At 33.0% G+C, this 20,088-nt stretch overlaps 1 protein-coding gene across 1 annotated transcript in view; it reads left to right on the forward strand.

The window, feature by feature from the left end:
- Positions 1–20,088, forward strand: part of ATP9B (ATPase phospholipid transporting 9B (putative)) — a 156,059-nt gene that overhangs the window by 47,851 nt on the left and 88,120 nt on the right. The window contains exons 8-9 of the mRNA XM_058175330.1: positions 11,413–11,507; positions 19,715–19,795. Of these exons, the coding sequence (XP_058031313.1) occupies positions 11,413–11,507; positions 19,715–19,795 (176 nt within the window). The remainder of the gene's footprint in view (positions 1–11,412; positions 11,508–19,714; positions 19,796–20,088) is intronic.

Raw genomic sequence — 20,088 nt, forward strand, 5'->3', positions numbered from 1 at the left:
TTAAGCAGATTAAAGAAAATACACTTGATTTTTGTTTTATATTTATGTGTAATATGCAAAATATTAAAAGCAGGATTGAAGAAAAATTTTCCCAGTTACAATTATAGTTCATTATGAATACAACTTCTTAGATTATGGTTTCTCAAATTAAGCATTAATTCTGAAAGTACAGAATCCACTTAGTTTATTATAGGATTTTTCTGAACCTATTTAGGTAAAATGTTATAAAAATGAAGACACGTCCTGCTGAATTAACAATTCTATTTAATTGTTTTACTGTTACACCTTATAATTAATTGTAAATTATTATTTGGCACCTTTTTGCAGAACAGATTTGATACTTTGAACTTCTGAAATTACACAGAAATGTGGTATCACTTTGCTGTTCAGCCATTCAGCTCAAGTGTCACTTTCTATCTCTTTCCAAGCAGGCTGCTGCAGAATAATAAGGCTGTAATAGTTGTGGCACATGTTCTGAGCATTCCTATTATGTTTAGAAACCATACATTCTAAAACCTACCTGTCTTGAGAGGGGGAAAAAGTTGAGAAATGTATTGCTATAGAGAATGACAAATGACTAGAGTGAAGTTTTGCACATACAGCCAAATAAACTTTTATCTTCAGGGCATGAGTGACTGCCAACAATCTGTCCAAACTATTTTAATCTGTTCCCATATCTCAGTTCCTATTCTGGTTTTAACATTTGATTTAACTTAGGCTAACCATGCTTTGACATCTATCTCGAGCCACTGAATGCTATTGCTTTTTTGTGTTTCACCTGTTGTTTTCTACATGAATCCTAATAGAGTAAGATTAATACAGTAGTAAATATATTAATAAGAGCTTATTAACAAGTTTATGATCCAAGAACTGGTATAGCTAAAGAACTTATCTAAAAGCAAAGAAATATTTGATTCTGATTGTGCCTCTGTTATAATTCCACTAGATTTAAGCTATTTTAACTTGTTCTGTTGTAATATCAGGTTCACTTTACAAATTTTACAAGATTATTGTAAAATATTATAACTGAAATCCAGGGACACTCTTGTTTTCTTTCAATGGCATTGCATGGAGTGTTGGGCTACTGATATCTGAGTGGTCTATCCCACAGTACCTATAAAGAAAAAACTTAACTCTGTACAGATGGTTGATGATTAGGTAGTAGAACTGCCAATTAGAGCAAGGCAACATAGAGGACCTCCTTCCAGTTTATATTCTGGAGGGAGGAACTAAGGAGAGATGGTTTGGGAAGGTATTGTAGAAGGATAAGTCTCAGGGAGGCCCTAGTCCAGAAAGAAACTCAATCTATGAGAAGTACTGGATGATGAATATAGTTGGTGCCAAGGAAAACAAATATTGACATATGGATATGATACAATGTTAAGTGAATCAATTTATAACAGTTTAACTTTATAATAAATAAATAATTTATAATAATAAATAACTTTAACAGTTATTTATTAAAAGTTAACTTGTTTCTTTAAGTGTTATATCCTCTGCAGGCAATTTAGTCACGTTCTTAATGACATAAAAAATAAAGGCGGGGGTGGACACAAAATTTATAAACATAAAAGTACTTCAGTGTGGCAGCATGATCAAGAGAGCTATTCCAAAGTCGATGGAATAATTTTGAAAAAAAAAAAGACAATATGAAAAAGGCACCCAAATAAACAGTGTGTAATAGCCATTATGTGTATACACTGTAGAGCAAATAAATCTAAATATGGGCCATTGTCTTAAGGTACTTTACCAGTACCAAAAAAATACAATACTATATTTAAAAATTGATTAATAATCAAATAATTGTTAGGTAGCCCACATGTCATTGGCTGGAATTGCCGACTCCCTAGTGGCTACCTGAAGGCTAGGGCATTTGGAGAATTCCATACTTTAGGAGGCAAGATGCTCCTCAAGGTTATGAGGACAGATGCTGAGAAAATGCACATGGAGAGGTGAACTGCCCAAACTCACTCTTCAAGAATTTGTGGGACAGTCCAAGTCTTTCAATATCCAGGAAATAAGTCATGTATAGCTTTTAAATTTCTAACCAGCCCTTTGAATTGGGCCTGGAAGCATAATTGACAACTAGTATAATGACTTTGTCAGTAGCTTTAGTGTTTCTAGTGGTTAGCAGATAGACTCTCCCCTTTAAGTCAAATGGAGCTTCCAAACTGTCTTCAGGGTCAGCTCTACACAGAGTGTGTTGCAGTAGTCTAAATATGATATGAAAAAGTTATGCATCATTGGTAGGTTTTGACATATCATTTTAACATATCATTTACACATCATTGGGACTGGACAGAGGCTAACTTAGTTGTGGCTTCCACTTGCTGTTGCAGGACCAAGAATCCAAAAGGAATTCCAAATTGTAGATCTGTTCCTTTAGGAATGTAATCCTCTAGTGTCAAACTGGCAGCTTGCAGGTTGGATGTGTCACATGCAGGCCATGCCCACACCAGCTCTTTGAAGGGAAAAAACTTTGCGAAACATCATGTGACACCATGAGTTTGACACCTGCGCTCTAGAGCTAAAACTGGAGGAAGAGTAGAACTGGCTTGATTTAAAAATTTTTAATTTGTTTTTATGGGTTTTAAATTTTTGTAAATTTTTTATAGGGTGTTATTATATTCTAAATTTTCGGCCAATTGAATAAGTTTTTTAAGGGGTGTTCTTAATATTATATGTATTGTTTTTCTTTGTATTTTTATTCTGGCTGTGCACCGCCCTGACTCCTTCGAGAGAAGGGCGGTATACAAATTAAATTATTATTATTGTTGTTGTTGTTGTTGTTGTTGTTGTTGTTGTTGTTGTTGTTATTATTATTATTATTATTATTATTATTATTATTATTATTATTATTATTATTATAGAACCTTATCTATCACTAGAGCTTCCACTGTACAAGATTTAACCTGAGTTTATTTTGACCAATCCATGTCCCAGCACTTCTAAGAACCAAGACAGGTTTATCAAGTATATTTGAATATCACCAGCCTACTAATTATAACTTATCCCAAACTCATATGATGTTTTAAGAGTTAATAATAAAAATAATATATAATGTACCAATAATAATAATTGCTGAAAGGTGTATGCTTGGAAATAGATGCCAGTTTATTTTCCTTATCCTCGTTTGTAGTGTTTGTGGCAAGAAACCTATCTGCCATTTTCATAATACTTCCATTGAAAATTATATGTTGCTTCACTCCATAACTTCATTAGTGTAAGGATAGAAGTAAGGATAGTATTTTTCTATGCAGCAATGTTCCTAGAGTAATACCTTGGCATTCTTTTGTTATTGCTCTCCTCTTCCACTTCCTGACAGCATTTTCGCTAACTGCAAAAAAGGTGCAAAAGAAAGAAAAGAACAAGTCATCTGCAATCTTGTTCCTCATGAATTTGTTTAATCTATTCTACACTGAATGATAAAATATAAATGTACAGAATTTTGCCATACAGAATCATGCATTTTCAAAAGCAGGATAGGCCCTTTTACTGAGGATAGGAATGTCAAGGAGATAGGACTATGTGAATTGAAATGTGAAATATCCTTTTGACTTCATAATATTTTAAAAGTAAAAAATGGTATTTCTAAAGAGAGCATAAATTCTGCAGTTAGAATTTAAGATGATGTGCAGGTGATTTTAGTATCCAGACTTGGATTATTTTCAGTGAATGCAAAAGAGTTCCTTAAAACATTTAATACAATAGAAATTCCTAAAACGTACAGAGTCTGTATAAGAGCTCTACAATATATGCAGTGTGATCAAGCTTGGATTAAAAGCATCTGTGTTCTTGTCAATAAGGAATTGTGATGAGTTCAGGGGTATTGTATTGATTGTGTATTAATACATGGTATCCTATTGGACTATAAGCTGATTGTTTAGAATGTAAATGAATCTGTTGATGGATCCAGTGACTGATGGCTTAAATTCCAATTAATCAATTGCTTCATCAGTTTCTTAATTCATATCAAATATCTCTTGAGTGTAGATGTTCTTTCTGTGGTATTAGGGAAAAAATATGCTTTAGAACTAATTTTCATCAATCTCTTATAAATGCCAATATGTTTTTTCACATTCCCAAGTGACAATATTATAGCATAAATATTTGACATATAGTTTTCTTCTGAATGAAATAAACAGAAACATTCCCCAGAGTATTGTGCTGGCCCATTGTGCTGGCCCTTTCCTGTCTGTCATTAGTTAGGGATTAACAATCTTGCCTCTGAAGAACCTACTTTCTTTACATAGCAAAAAACTGAGTACTCTTGAGTTCTGAGTCATAGCAAGCAAGTTACTGAAACTGCAAAATACAATATTTTATGGCAATTTCACATTTTTCAATAATTCCTTTAATTAGTACAACACTTGACACAGTCTCTTCATTATGACACTTGTACTAGTTAATCTTAATTTGATTGCCATTAAAAGCACCCTTTCTTGACAAGTCTTGTCAATTATACAAAATAAAATCAACTATTCATAAGAAGACTGTAACAGAATATAGGCAGGCAGATTTAATAATTCAGTTTTGGTGAGGCTTAACTGGATTAGTTGTTGTAGCTAGTGTTCTCATTTGTGAAAAATTTATCAGATACAACATTTGAGAGGCAACAGATGGAATAGATTTTATATATGAAGTATTAGCTGCTTGAAAGAAAATCTGTTGGGGTGCTTTATTTTGGAAAAAAAATGGTGAAAGCTTAGTTCTGTGTTAATAATTCATTTTTAGATTCATTGTATAACCTTTATACAAAGAAGAACCAAGTCTGAAACATAGGCCTACATATGTCAGAGAGGCCAAGATGAGCATACAATCAAAAAAGATATACCTTCCAGCTTCATGTCTTTATTTACTTTTTTCCTGAGTAGCATAGCAAATTTTAAAACAATTTATAAATAGTTACTAGCAATATCTATTCAACATTTTGTTAAAAAGTATCTTCTACTGAGTCTTAATTGACAGCAAATCTTACTAGTGCATTGTGAAGAAAACTATAAATCACAAGATGCTCCATATTTCATCTTTATCATTAATCCATGAACTGAATTATTTTCTGATTAATATGAGAATAAGGTTTAATAAAAATTAATGTATTAGTTAAAAAAACCAACCAACCAGAGGAATCAAAAATATTCTATTTTTTCTAGACAAGAAATTATACCTACTTTACCTTGCAAATTATTATTTGCAAACAATAATGCATTTTATTCCTAAGCAAACTTGAACTACTACTCTTCATATTCCAGTGCAATCAACACATGCATAGTTAGTTATGTGACAGTGTTTAGATCTCCCCTCATGTACTTTTTAATGATTTAAAAATGGATTCATTACTTGGATGAGACGAAACTGAGGTAAACAAATGCAGGAAGGAATATTTTAAAGATTTGTATGGGATAAAATGTGATATATCAAGAAGTAGAACTGAAACAAATTTTATGAAGGCCAGTGTCCAAGAAAAAGGTGTATTATGTTCTCTGTCGTCCAGTGTATTTATTGATACATAATGAATGCTTGTAATATTAGACGTGGGTTGTTTGGAGATGTGAATATTTGTGTATGGAGATTATGCCATGTGACTGGATAAAAATCTAAATTATTTGTAGCAAATGTTGAAAATATTGTATAAGGATACAATATGGATGTGAAATATGTATGGAAAAAAGAAGTTGTTATGCTTGACCAGGAAAATAGAATGAACAAATGTAATAGAAAATGATAAAACATCTAGAGGAAATGGATAAATAAATATATCTATGGAAGTTGGGGAAACAAAAAAAAATTAAGACATGTAAGTATGTTGAGTTAGTTTGATCATATAGAAATAATGAATGAAGATCAAATCAAATGCCTTAAAGAAGGAAGAATGAATGGATGGGTAGGATATGGAAGACCAAGAAAGTCATTACTGGATGGATTAAATTAGATCCTAAAAGGGAGAGAGTATCTGTGGAGATTCTCAGTCATAGGTGTCCCTAAGGTTTTTTTTCTTCAAAAGGCAACGGGACTGTTTTTACTTTGAGGAAGAAGAAAACTTCCTCAAAGAAAAGGAGAAAGAAGAATCCTCTCTCCTTGAGGAAGAAGATCACCACCACCACCCACTGCCATCAGAACTGATGAAGCTTCTTGGATGAGAAGTGAAATGTTTTCTTCTTCCTTAAGAAAAATGCAGTCCCGTTGCCTTTTGAAGAAAAAAAAAACATCTTTGAGAGAAAAAGGAGCAGTGAGATACTTAAGGAACAAAATGTAGTGTATTCATTGTAGTATGGATGTGGTAGAAATACATGGTTTGCTCGAATAAAAAAAGTTATGAAATGTTTAATGAAATGTGTTAGTGCAAATTATATTTAGTTATATTTCCATTTCTTTTATTATATACTTTTTTTTCTGTTGTTCTCTCTGCTTTCCATGTTAATTGCTTACCCCAAATGTAAGCAGGAATCTATTTGGCTCTGTTTAAATGAGTATGAATCCAAAAGAATCAACTGCCAAAAAGTACTGAAGGTTATTGTAACCTTAGTACCTTATCAAATTAGGATAGGCAAATGCAGATCTTAGTTTCTTTTTTAATAGATATACCACTTCCAAGATCACTGGAATTCATTAATATATGATATATTCTTATAAATATATGACCTTTGAATCAAAATATTATAGTCAGATTAACTGATTTTATTATTGTTTGCTGCCCAAAATTTGAGATCGGCAGCTATAGAAATTGAATAAATGAATAAATAAGTCACTTAATGATGGCCCTGCATTTTCATGAGATTGCTTCTTGATATATATTCGGCTGTCTCCTCTAGAGGTTTCATTAAAAAATGCCTGATTAGTACGTTTTTTAAAAGGTTAGTATTTTAAGAACTAAGAAACATTAATAGATTTGTTGAACCTGAAAAGTGGATCAATATTTTAAAAACAAATTGTTAAAGATGAAGGTTGCAATCATGTAGCCCTTAAGTCAGCAAATTATCTTCAATGTTTAGTTGCAGAGATCCCCTACTCCCAGAAGAGAATAACGGTACACTTTTTCTATGCTTCCATATTGCCAGTGTTTTAGGGATAGAGCTCAAAATACTCAAAAGTTTAGAATTGCAGAGTTATTTAATTTAGCCCGTTCATTTTAATTATGTGCAGAGAGAACAATTAAGCTTATTTGCTTAGTTTTATGCCTAAAAAAATTTCTATATTTGCAAATCATTGTCCTTTTGTCCATATTAAGACCACATTTTGCATTAAAAGAGGCTAAACATGATTTGATCTACTGACTAAATTCTGAATCTGAGCTGAACAGCAGTGTTGGAAAGGGAAAGATCAACATTTTCCTGAAGCTTGTTCTTCAATCATGCCTCTAGTCTTGTTAGAAATAAGTATTTTATAAATTAAAGCTATACTGGAAGTCAGAAAGATAGTTTAGGACTTGAACTCTTTGAAGCTGTGTCTTGTCTTAAGATTGTATAGCTTCCACAGCAATCCCAGGAAAAAATAGATTTGGTTTAAGGAGTTACTGTCTGCTGCTTCATGTGTGCCTCTACATTCTCCGAAATTCCTTTTTGTTGTTGTTTAAGTCTGTAATGCTGTGCTTTCTTAAAAATGACAGAAAATTCAAGAACCATGAATAAAACTAATTGAAGGCATATAGTTCCTTCTCATAGATAGCATTAAAAGTTTCAAATTTTCCTAACTTCTTCTAAACCTATATTTGAACATTATCAAATGTGAATGTTATTGTTTGCTTTGAGCATATTCTGGTTAATGTACTTCATGCACGCACTATTCTACATTTTTCAGAAATAAAAGTGAATTCAACTCCATAAATTTAATTCTGATGGATTTTAATTTTGTATGGGATTCTCCCAACATGTCCTTTGTCTTAAATGTGATTGGGAAACATCTAAATATTAAGGGACATATGGTATAAAACCAACATAAATTCAGTGACCTTTTTAACAAAATGGAATAAATTACTGCTAATTGATACTATAAGGAATAAATATTGTGAAAAAATTGGCAATTACATAACAATTATTATATAACGTTTGCACACTTTATTTATTCATTTGTTAATTCCTGTCAGTTTTTAAGTTATTTGCCAACATATCTGAACTTCAAAAAAAAAAAAAAGATGATACCCTATAATTGACGGCAAAGAGTATCTTTTTCATCGTCTGCAGCCTCTGTTTGATAGTACTGCCAAACCAGTAGCAAATAAGAATACTGTAGAACCATTTCTGAAAATAGGTGAGGGGCTTGAAAAGTGAATCATTTCTTTTATACTAAATTAAGATCAACATCCTTTAGTCTTTCTGACATTCCCTGTTAGTTTACTCCCCATTTGCAGGCTTTCTTTTGTAAAAGGAAGAATAATCAGTAAAATGATGATGGCTTGTATCTGTGTTATAAAGTAGCTTATCTCTTCAGATTCTGTTTCCTGCAAGACTGTGTGCTCAGAATTGTCTTTTCAAACTATTGCAGTTGCTTCTAAATAAGAGAGCAAGCAAGGTTTTTAAAAGTCCCAAATTAGATAGAGTCAAATAATATCTCTTTGCTTATCAAATAATCTCTTTGCTTGGACTTCTCATTAACATCTTGCCTGGTTGCCATGGGTGACTAGAAAGTGCCCCCAGGTGGCTATACAAAATTCCTGATTTGCAGCACATTCCCCAGGATGATTCTAGCCTTTTAAAAAATAAATAAAAATCAATCAGACATGCTCAGTTCTGTGCTGATTGAACTCTCATCAATTATCAAGCCAGCTCTTTAATGCCTGCAGCTTTCATTTTATTTTATGAAGAGCTTTGCTGCTTTTTGTCAGCTATGGCCCAATAAGTTAGACTGATGATGGGCTGTGGTCTTACTCTATTCATATCTTATAGAACAAAGTGGGACTTCTGAATAAATGTTCATAGGGTTGAGTTGTTGATCTTTGTTTTTGGAAAGGGAAAATGCCAGGTAAAAAGTATAAAAGAATTCCATTTGAATTTCAACTCCAGTTATGTTAAGAAGAAATTATGGCATTTGAGACTTTCTGTAATTCAGATTTGTTAATTGGCACTCTCAGATGACTTTAAAATACTAATACTTAGAGATCATACTTATGTAGATTATTTTGCTGAGTTCTCAGCTGCCAGCTATAAATCCAGGTTCAGATGAAAGAAAAGTAGCTAGAAAGAAATAAGCTTCACCAACAAGCTTGAGCACAATTTATTATTTATTATTATTTTTTATTTATTTATTTTTGTCACACAGTATATATAAGCATAAGCATGAAACAACTATACAACACATAAGCATATATATGAGTATGAGTATGTAATAACTATATTAATTGGATATAACGAAGGAAAACAATAGGACAGGAACGGTAGGCAGGCATGTTTGTGCTCTTATGCACGCCCCTTACAGACCTCTTAGGAATGGGGTGAGGTCAATGGTAGATAGTTTTTGGTTGAAGATTTTGGGATTTTGGGAAGAGACCACAGAGTCAGGTAGTGTATTCCAAGCATTAACAACTCTGTTACTGAAGTCATATTTTCTGCAATCAAGATTGTAAATAAATTGTAATCAAGATCACAATTTATTATAAAAATATGCTGTATTGAGCACATCCGTTTTGGTAAGTTAAAATCTTCCTCCTCCTCCCCAAAACAGCCATGAGTGGCTACTAGGAAAATGTGTCTTTTTTCCAAAGTGGCTTTAAAGTCTCATAAGGTTGCTGATACTTTTGTAAGCTCAGAACTTTTGTGAGTTTATTGACAAAATTGCTTTTGCCCTGATTAACACCAGAAGATTAAAAAGCTAGTTGGCATTGATAAGGGTTAGGAGTAATCACTGATGTAGTATTATTGTAATTAAATGTATGTGGAATGTTAGGGCAATGTAAATTGTTCTGAGCTTTAAAAAAAGTAGTAATATAATATTAAAAAGTAGTAATATAATGCATATACTAGTTAATTAATAATATAATATAATAATAATATTATTATATTATATTATATTATAATTATATTATAATAATAATATAATAATAATATAATGCATATAGTAGTTAATTCTGTGCAGTAGTTTATTATTTAAATACATACTAGTTTCCATCCATTCTGTACACAGAAACAGTCAGACAAACAAATGCTTCATTGTGCTGTAAACCTTGAGATTTAAAAAAAAATCCACATTTTTTTCTGACATTTCCAAATCTAAAAATAGATATGCCATTTAACTTGTTATATATACAGTATTTCTCCAAAAATAAGAGCCTCCTTTATATTTTTTTGAACCCTGAAATAAGAACTTGGCCGATTGGGCTTATTATCAGGGGTATCTTATTTTGAGGGAAACAGGGTAAAAATATTATTGCCATTAAGAAACTTGATTAGCAAGCACAGTTTGACAGTGGATACATTGATAAAATATAATGTGCAAATGGTGGACTGATTCCCAGTCTGATGCTTTTTAATGACAATGGGTCTGTTCTATTTCCAAATCAGAATAAACTTTATGTAAATTATAAGTAAAAGAAAATCAGAGTAAATTCTTTTGGCACGCGTTACTTCTCATCATCTTTTATATTGCCGATATAATTTTATGCTCTTTAAACTTCATTATGCAAACTTAAGACTTAGTTTATCATGTACATTAAAAAGTCTTGCCAATAGTGCTAAAGAATGATTTTAAAATGTCTGGGTATGGGGACGTTTTATTGTTTAGGTTTTGCTGTAGTGATCGGTATTGAAAGCTGAGTTGGCACAAACTAGTCTCTTTTTCTGGATAAAAGGGAAACGGACTATGAGATAAGTTATTGATGAAATTAACTGCTGAAGTGGAGAGGAAATGCAGCTCGCCGATACATGTCATAGTGTGAGCTCTATTAAATGAATATATGTGCAGTCAACCATTCAGAGGAGCCACACTGGTCTTGAACTGCATTGATCTATAGCATAATTCTAAATGAAATTGATGGATGAGAGCAGTCATTGACAGGAAGGGTAAAGAGAACCATGAAATGTCTTGTATCTGCAAAGTATGATGGAGAATAGACTGTTGATTAGAATATACTACAGGAGTCTAATGTTCTCATGTTGTCTTATACTTATTTACAATGTGTTCAGTTTCAATAACTGTCTGAAAAATGCTTGCCTTGTATTTTCTAGAAGTTAATTATTTTGTACAGACTGTACTCCCATCTTTTTAAAAATAGAAATGTTTTTAAATTTGAAATACAGTACTAGTAAAACTGTCTATAGGATTTTTTTTTCTTTATGTCTTATGCTCTACCAGAATTAACAGAGAATTGTGATAGAATTGTAGGAGACTTTAATTAAAAAAAATCATAGCTCAGTTTTTATTTTAGTGGAATCTAAAATATGTAATGTTCTTGGGGTTTTGTTTTGGTTTTGCAATTTTAAGGTTCCTGTTTTATTCGAACTGATCAACTGGATGGAGAGACAGACTGGAAACTAAAAGTTGCTGTTAGTTGCACACAGAGATTACCAGCTTTAGGGGTAAGCATTATGGTTCAACATTTTAGTCCTTTCATTGCAGTTAAATAATTATTTGTCTTGGAATCTTTTTTTAATCAACATATATCAAACTCCTCAAATCAATAAATATTTCAAAACTTTAAAAGAATAACATAGTGAGAAGAAGTGAGGCTTCTAAATTGAAGCTTCAGAATTTCTTAAGAATATCTGTTCATCACAGTTTTATTACTTTTTATAACTGTATTTGTGAGACAAATTTAAGGGCCCATTTCAAATATTTTTAAATGACTCCAGTCAATTTCTCAAAAGCTTATGCCTTTCTGGAGGCATTCAGTACTTGGAACTCAAGTGGAAAATTACTTCAAATCCAGCACAGACATATGCTGGAGCCTTTAAAAAGCCATGCATCTTTCTAGGCTTGCATCTTGTCCATGTGCTTCCGGGAAAATACTTGTTCGTTGTAGAGAGGTACACACCCTGTCCCTGCTGACAGGTATGGTAAGTGCACTCACACCTAATTCAAAGTCCCTTTTTCAACTTCATATCTGAATATTACACACCAAGACTTCTTCCCATTTATGACAAATTAAATCCTTAGATCTTTTGGGGTGTGAGGAAAGGGTTGCTGCCAAACAAGCAGCATTGGATGACTACTATGAATCTCTTTTCTTGATAATTTGCTCGTCATGGAATGTGTTCTTCACCAAATAAAGAAAGGGCTTTTAATTTTTTTCCCAATTTTTTGAACTATTAATATTTATCTCAATTTTTATAAATGGGAATGTAATATTTTTATTTTATTTTTAATAATATTATCTTCAAACCCTCAGTCCAGGATAATTAATAAATACACTAAATCAAATATTTAAAAACTGTATCAAAATATAATTGTTACACCATAAACATTAATAAATGGTGGTATTAATCTTACAATTTTAAAATTAGGCCCAAGAAAGAACTGGAAACCAGTGCAAACCTTTCAAAGCTCACTAGATGATCTGGGGCCAGTCATCTCTCAGCCAAGGTACTTGTTTTAAGGAAAAATGAAGGAGGGAGTGCTATCTGAGTCTTTGAGTTTTGGAGAACATGCAAGATATAAATCAAGTATTGTTACAACATTGCATTTATTTGTTACTACACAGCTATAACATCTACGATGCAATAATTTCATTATTGTGTTTTCATTGCTGTATACCATTTTAGTGATATTCAGAAAGTTACCTACAGAGGTAAGACAGAGTCATACAACTGGTCTTTTAATGGTACCGTGAGCTTTATTAAATTTTATTTTTTGTTAATATACATATTGCTTAATTTAGGTCTGTGGGCAAAGGGCTGTTTTTTCCTTTAATGCATTGGGTCTGTTTCAATGAAAAACCACTCAGATATTTAATTAATTTGTTTTATATAAATGTGATAAAATAAAGATAGGGCAATTAAAAAAAAGTTTGGTACTGGATATTCTGACATTGTTTACCAAAAAAAATAAAAAAGGATTTTTCACAGGAACATAGAATACAAGTCTACATACAGAATGTAATAATTTGCTTTGCATAAAGCAAACTCTTGTTTTATAAATAATGGTTGTTCTTGTCGTTGTAAGCCACCTGAACCATACGGTAAACTGGATACACATATTTTTAATGGCCCAGGAACTACAAAGTGTGCAAGATGCTACATCTGTCCATGATGCTTTGAACTGTTAATTCAAAACAATATCCTTGACATGCTACATGATTAAGTGTGAAAGTAAAAGAAACACAGATGTTCAGAGGAAAGCACCCCAAAGTCCAATAGATATTTTCATCAGTTAGGCTAAAACTAAAGGATAGTTCTTCAGATTCCATCCTTAGTATGTGTTGCTCCTAACATGGAGAGCATGGAGCAGAAAATTGGGAAATCTGTCTAAAGAGGAAATGGGTACAGGAATTTCACTGGCTTATTTTCTAAAGAAAGGTTTCTCTTAAAGAGTAACTACTTGAAAATACAATGTTCTGATTTATCTTCTGTGACTATAGTTTTCTAAGTGCGAGTGGTCTTCCTTACTCATGGTCTCATTATCTTCCATTTCATGTGCCCCTCATTAGAAAATACAAACCAGATCTTGGTATCTCTGTAAATTTCACACTTCTTTGGTTTTGATGCATTTAACACACATGCAAATGGTAGGTGGATTTTTATGGCTTTGTTGGGTATTTATTTCATTACTCCTGGTTTCATTATCTGCAGTTTGGCTCGATAGGAATCCCTACCCTTAATTAAATTAGAAAATTTCCACAATTTATTTGCCTCAGATGTTGGGATGAAAGAATGTAAGCCTGGAATTCGTATCATGATATCACCCACATGCATGCCATTTTTTGTATCCACATGGCTTGCTGAGGACACTGCTGTTCTATGAAGACTTTTAGAAGGCAGGTATTATAGGAAAGTGGAAATAGTACTAGAGAGAACTGCATTTCTTATGAAGTCTTAGGATTCGAGTATTGTTAAGCTTCTCACTATATATTATGACTGCTTTTTACCATCTTCACAATAACAAAAAATGCACCAAATAAATGAGTGAAGGGAATGGCAACAGCAATTTACATTCCTGAAAATCAAACTATGGATTTTCATTAAATCTTATTGCATTGAGTGCTACAGATCCTGGCAATCTGTAGATATCCTGGAAATAGTCACTGATATTTAATAGCTTGTCAAATATCTTCCACAAATCGTCAACATTTGTAAGGATTTTGTGGTTAGAATGTAAAAAAGAATGGATGATTTCTGTTTTACAGTAATTCTTGAATGCCACCTGCTGGGCTGCTACTAAAATGGCTGAGGAGATCCTTCAAGCTTATCCTTCTTTCCTAATTTTTGTTTATTGTATTCTTGTACAGCTTTTTTCCATAATATCACTATACCCAAAATCTGTTATCAATTTGACTCATGCAGGTTGTAGAGAACGAAAAGGTTATGATTTAAACAAATGAATACTACCATATAACCCAATAAACCATTTCAGTTTTCAGTGGTAAAAAGCTATTTAATTAATGTTTTAATATATGCTTGGCACAAAACATTTGCTAACAAAAATCAAGATTAATAATTTAAATAAAATATACATTCAGTGGTTATTTTGGCAATTCTCTTATGACCAGTGATAGTTTTTAGGTTAGAAGACATGACTTTTTGGCAACGTTTAACCCTCAGTGTTGACAATTCTGCTTAATTTTTAATATTATAAAGCTCTGGTTCATTAGGATAAGATTTCTTCTTATTAATAAATTGTTCTGGGTTTAAATTAGTAAAAAAAATTGGTTTCTTTTATATAAATTATTTGAACAAAACAAAAATAGATTCTGCTAAACAGATTAAAGCAGAAAAGGGTGGAGCCAAAGAATATTCAACTTATAAAGACCGCAAAAACCTATAAAACAAACAACAATCAGAACAACGTTAATATATAAAATATTAAGAGAAAAAAACCCCAAGAATTCTATTGAATTAAGCAGTTGGACTTTGTACTGTAATTAATATATTGTTGGTAACTGTCATTTGTTTCCAAATGTCTCTTGTATTATTATCATGGTCTGTCAATTCCATCATCAGACTGCATAAAGACTGCAATTTTATCTTCAGTGGTTCCTGGAATAAATAAACAGGCAAAACTTTAGAGCTTTCTTAAAGAACAGATGACACCATCAAAGATGATCACTACAGATTTTCTTGTCTTCCCAAACCACTTAATGCGATCAGAGAATTAAAATTTCAACAAGTCATTTAATGATGCCTGAGCTGTAAGAACTGTAACACCCAGGTTAGGTTTCTTGGTTTCATAGTTATATGCACAGTAGTGTTTATGTACACTGTGCATATTCTTGAATAGGCTTCTTTGGTCTAAGTGATCAAGTAAATTTATTAGCAGCAATGAGGTCACTGTAATTTTCAATAAATAGTGACTTGCTGATTTATATCAAAAGATCCATAAAGCAGTAAACAATACCATTTACATTTAATTAGTTTTATTGAACCAGAAGCAATTTTATTTGTAATGAACTACATGTTATGATTAAGGATGTATTTTAATGATCTTTAAGTAAGGTGAACAAATGTTGCCCTTGACCTAATAGAAGAAGTTTTTCTATATTATTGATAACTCCAGAGTGATTTCTAAATTATTATTTTAGAAGGAAGGAAAGCAGTGTTGTTATTGTACCATCTCTTAATTGTTTCAAGACCTATAGAAATACTTAGGTGTATCCTTGCAAAATAGTTTGCTGAGATTCTTCATTTTAGTTATAAGAAATTATGAAATCATGGTTAAAATTGCATATACTTTTAATATAAAGTGTTGTCAATTTTCCATGCATAGAAAATCTATGCATGGAAATTTGTATTTGCATACAAATATGTATGCATGTCTGGCTCTTAAGAGGCAATGCAAAATAGTCAACACTATTTTAAAGATTTCATAATGTAAATATAAATGACCTTAAAATGGAAATACATAATCAGTGGAGGGCAATAAATAATTTATTTCAAATTTAGTTAAATATGTCATGAGTGCTTTTGGTACATACCTAATTTTTATAGATCAAACTAGCATTCTTTTTGTTCATGAGACAATTTTGGACACCGAATATTTTTTTTCAGATAAATGTTTAAAACATCTCATTTGCTTCTAGATGAACAATTTTTGCAAAGCGTGGAGTCTGTAAAGAAAGAAAACTTTCGTGCTTGGCTCACTTCATTAATAGTTTTTATTGTATTATGAGTATGTGTGTGGTATTAGTTTTCTGCCGTACTGAGACTCCTATTTTTCTGTGAACAATAAAGCACATAATAGCCTGGATTATCTAAATTGTAGGTGATAACAGATTGAAAAGAAATGAATGATGCAGATATAGGACACCGCATGTGTATTAGGTTCATATGAATTATTTCTCAAGAGGCTGATGAAAACTAACTTTGAAGAACAAGAATGCATTGAATGGAAGCTTGTGTGAAAGTTTACAATAAATGGTTGATGATTTAACATTAGAACCGCTGATTTGTAGTGGAAGATGTTGAAATATGATTTGTGCCTTTAAAATATGAATAAAATAGTTGGATGAGCTAGTATACATAATTAATCAGAACTTGAAATGAAAAGTGTAGTTAGAATTACATTCTTTTAAAATTAAATGGAACATATACATTTGCTTACTTAGTTGCCTTACCGCTTTTATTCAGGTAGTTAATGCATGGCTGTTAAAAGATATTCCAGATAGGCATATATTTGCCTAATCCAGGTCCCTTTGAGCATACTATACTTGTAGCACTATCTATATTAAATGAATGATCCATGATATAGGCAGGAAAGTTCTATATTTCTAAATCCCCATTTTAAAAAGAAGAGGGATTGCAGAAACAAGCAGAAGGATGAACCATTACAGATCCTTGGGTGAGTACTGCTACTTGTAATCCCAGATGACTCTTCCAAGTGAAGTGAGGGAATTTTATGTTGAAATCTGTTCCTAGATAAAAGATACTTGGTGGATATACTTGCTGGTATAGAGAATAAATGCAGCTAGCCATTACTGTGTGGGCACAAGGAAAACTACTCGTCTACATCTGTGTTTACTAAATGTAAATATAAAACATAATAACAACCTAATAAAATGCGGTGTTATGCAACACAGCTTTCATAAACAATCTCATGAATAAAGGCTTACTTGGCCTTTAGAAATATTAAGGCTGTAAACATAACAATATATTCTAAAGTGTTGAAAATTAAACATCTGACTTAGCTAGAAATAATTTTATGGACATTTTAAGGGAAGCTAGACCATAAAAAACTGTTAGGAATTATTGAATATCATGTTCTTCATCAGGGTTTCTGCGGATGACACATTTAGGTTCTCCATTTGGAAACTCTTGGACCTTAGACTATTGGTACAAACTCTTAGTTTTTAGGCTGCCCAGAGTCATCTTGTAGAGGAGAGGGGGTAGCATAAAAATTTAATAAATAAATAGTTTTTTAGATCCATACATGAGATTGGTCTTGTTCATTCCATATTTCTACAAGCAACCTTGGTGTTTTAACTTTGAACATTTCCTTATGTAAATGTCATTCTTGCAGGATCGGGCATCATAATCTTTAATGGTTATGCCTTAGAGAGAAGCACATTGTAAATTTTTGTAAAGATGCTAGCATTTATAGAACTGACTTACTAAAATTATTTTTCTAACTAGTAAATGTTAAAAGGCTGCCAGTTCTGAGTCTAAAGAAACATCAACCTTGAAGATTCCCATTTGTCAGTCTTATGTATAATGTTGTAGAGAACCACAGATATTGGTTACAGTACCAGTTACATTAGTCACACTATTCCTTGAAATCATTAAAAGACAGCCTCACACTCCGTTTGGCCAAATAGTGTATTAAGGGCCCCACTGTATCACCATTCACAATAACAGTTTTACTTGGTGCCCTACATATTTATTTTGTGGTGTCTTAATTATTTTTATGTTTTATGATGTATGCTGCCCATAGTCACTTCTTGAGATGGATAGGTGTAGAAATCAACTAAATGAATAAAAGAGCATCATTACAAAAATGACACAATGGTACTTTCATTTGTGGCATCTGGGGTTCATTCCATCAAGGCCTACTAAATCCAAGTTTCACTGAATTGTCTTTGTTCCCTCCTTCAGTGGTGATAATAATCTGATATGAGGTTATATTAGATTGGGAGCTTGTTGTTTTGAAAATTAAAATTTCTAATTGGCAGGCAGATGGGACTCCTTAGCCTGGAGTTGGGCCTTCATGGAATGTTTGTGGGGAGGAAGGGAAAGGTAAGGTGTTCTGTCCCCCCCCCCTCAACCACAACCAAGAAGACATGCGAGCTGACTATAACTGCCAGCAATTTATTCCTACGACAGATATCAGTTCTGGCAACGAACCTGCGATTGCCTGCCAAGTTCTCTTATCTCCTCAGAAGCCAGCTTAAGTGCAGTTCGTTGCTGGAGCAACCAAGAGTTCAGAAATAAACAGAAATCCAGAAGCCAAATTCTTAGTCTCGAAATATTGCAGCCAAAGTTTCCAAGAGTCAGTTTTTGTTCGTCACAAGAAGCTATAGAGCAGCTCCTCCTGCTTTTATACCCTGTGGGGTGTGGCTCCGTGACTCAGCACTCTCTAGGCCTGCCCCACCCCTTCTTTTGTTGTTCCCACCTCTCCTTTCTGTGATGCCTGGGATTTAACCAGGACTGATTGTCAGCAGCTGGGTCTTGAGGGGTTGCCTGGGAGGGGGAAGGTGCGGGAGAAAGAGGCCTCGTCATCTCCTCCACCTGGCCTGCCTCTGGAACCTGGAGCGGAGCCAGAGAGGAAGGTCCTGCAGAGGGAAGCCCTGTCGGCTCTTCCCCCTCACTCTCTGAGTCACCCTCTGCCAAGAGGCCAGGCTCGGGAACCCAAGACACAACATAAGGTATTGCAAAAGGCAGATCGTACTCAAGAAAAACTCCAGAAGAGTATTAGAATGGGTGCCTTTCTAATCTCTGGGGGAATTATGTTCTAGAGAGAGGGAGCCACCATGGAGAAGGCCCTTCTGGGTCCCACCAGGCGTATCTCTCTTGGGATGGGACTCACAGCATTCCCTGCCTCCCCACTCTGATGGGTCATGTAGATGTAAGCAGCAAGAGACAATCCCTCAGATACTAGTTTTGCTACTTCTATACTAGGATTACCGGTAGATACAGTTTGGACATTAAAGGAATGCTGCATCATGGTGGGAATTGATTTAGTCTTTAGCAATTTTTTCAGACAAGAAGATGTTCAGAGAGTTGGGATATGCTTTGCATTGTAGGCATCAAAAGTATGGTTATCTTTTTTTGTTGTAGTAGTTGTTATTCATGCATCATAATGTTAATAATGCAGATAAGCTAAATATATTGACATTCTAAATTATAATGCTATTTTTTAAATTACTTGAGGACAATCTGTGAAAAATCACGTAAATTATGCCTATAGTACAAGTAAAGTCAAAGCATATTTCATTATTTTTTCCCAACATTTCAAGTAACATCTGTAATGTAGAAAATAAGTTCTAGATGAAGCATAGAGAATGCACAGAACTTCCATTCTCCAATTTCTGCTTTGTTGTTTCTATACAAGGATGATAAACTAGACGTGAGGGATTGAGAAATCAAGGCTCTATTGATTTATCATTAACATACAGAGATATTTTTAAAATTATGTGTTCTAGGACCTGTTTTCAATCAATGCGTATGTTTATGCTCAAAAGCCTCAAATGGATATTCACAGCTTTGAAGGTACCTTTACACGGGTAAGTAGTTACTGTAAGTACTCATTCTTGCTGTATTCTTCTATCTTAATTACCTTAAGAAGAAAGTACTTTAAAGTAAATTATGTCTCTGAATAGTCAAGAGTATGAGCATTTAGTGTAGTTTGATACTATTCCATTATACTTCACCTCCTTATGCACATGAAACACTTTTCAAAATTTTTGGCAACTTTAGAGATGAGAGCTATATAGGATATAGACTAGAAATAAATTGTTTCTTCTATAGAATCATCCATATTTTGATGAAGGTTCACAGCACTATAAAAGCCGTTCAA

The sequence above is a fragment of the Ahaetulla prasina genome, chromosome 3 (assembly GCF_028640845.1).
Source record: "Ahaetulla prasina isolate Xishuangbanna chromosome 3, ASM2864084v1, whole genome shotgun sequence".
NCBI classification, from domain to species: Eukaryota; Metazoa; Chordata; class Lepidosauria; order Squamata; family Colubridae; genus Ahaetulla; species Ahaetulla prasina.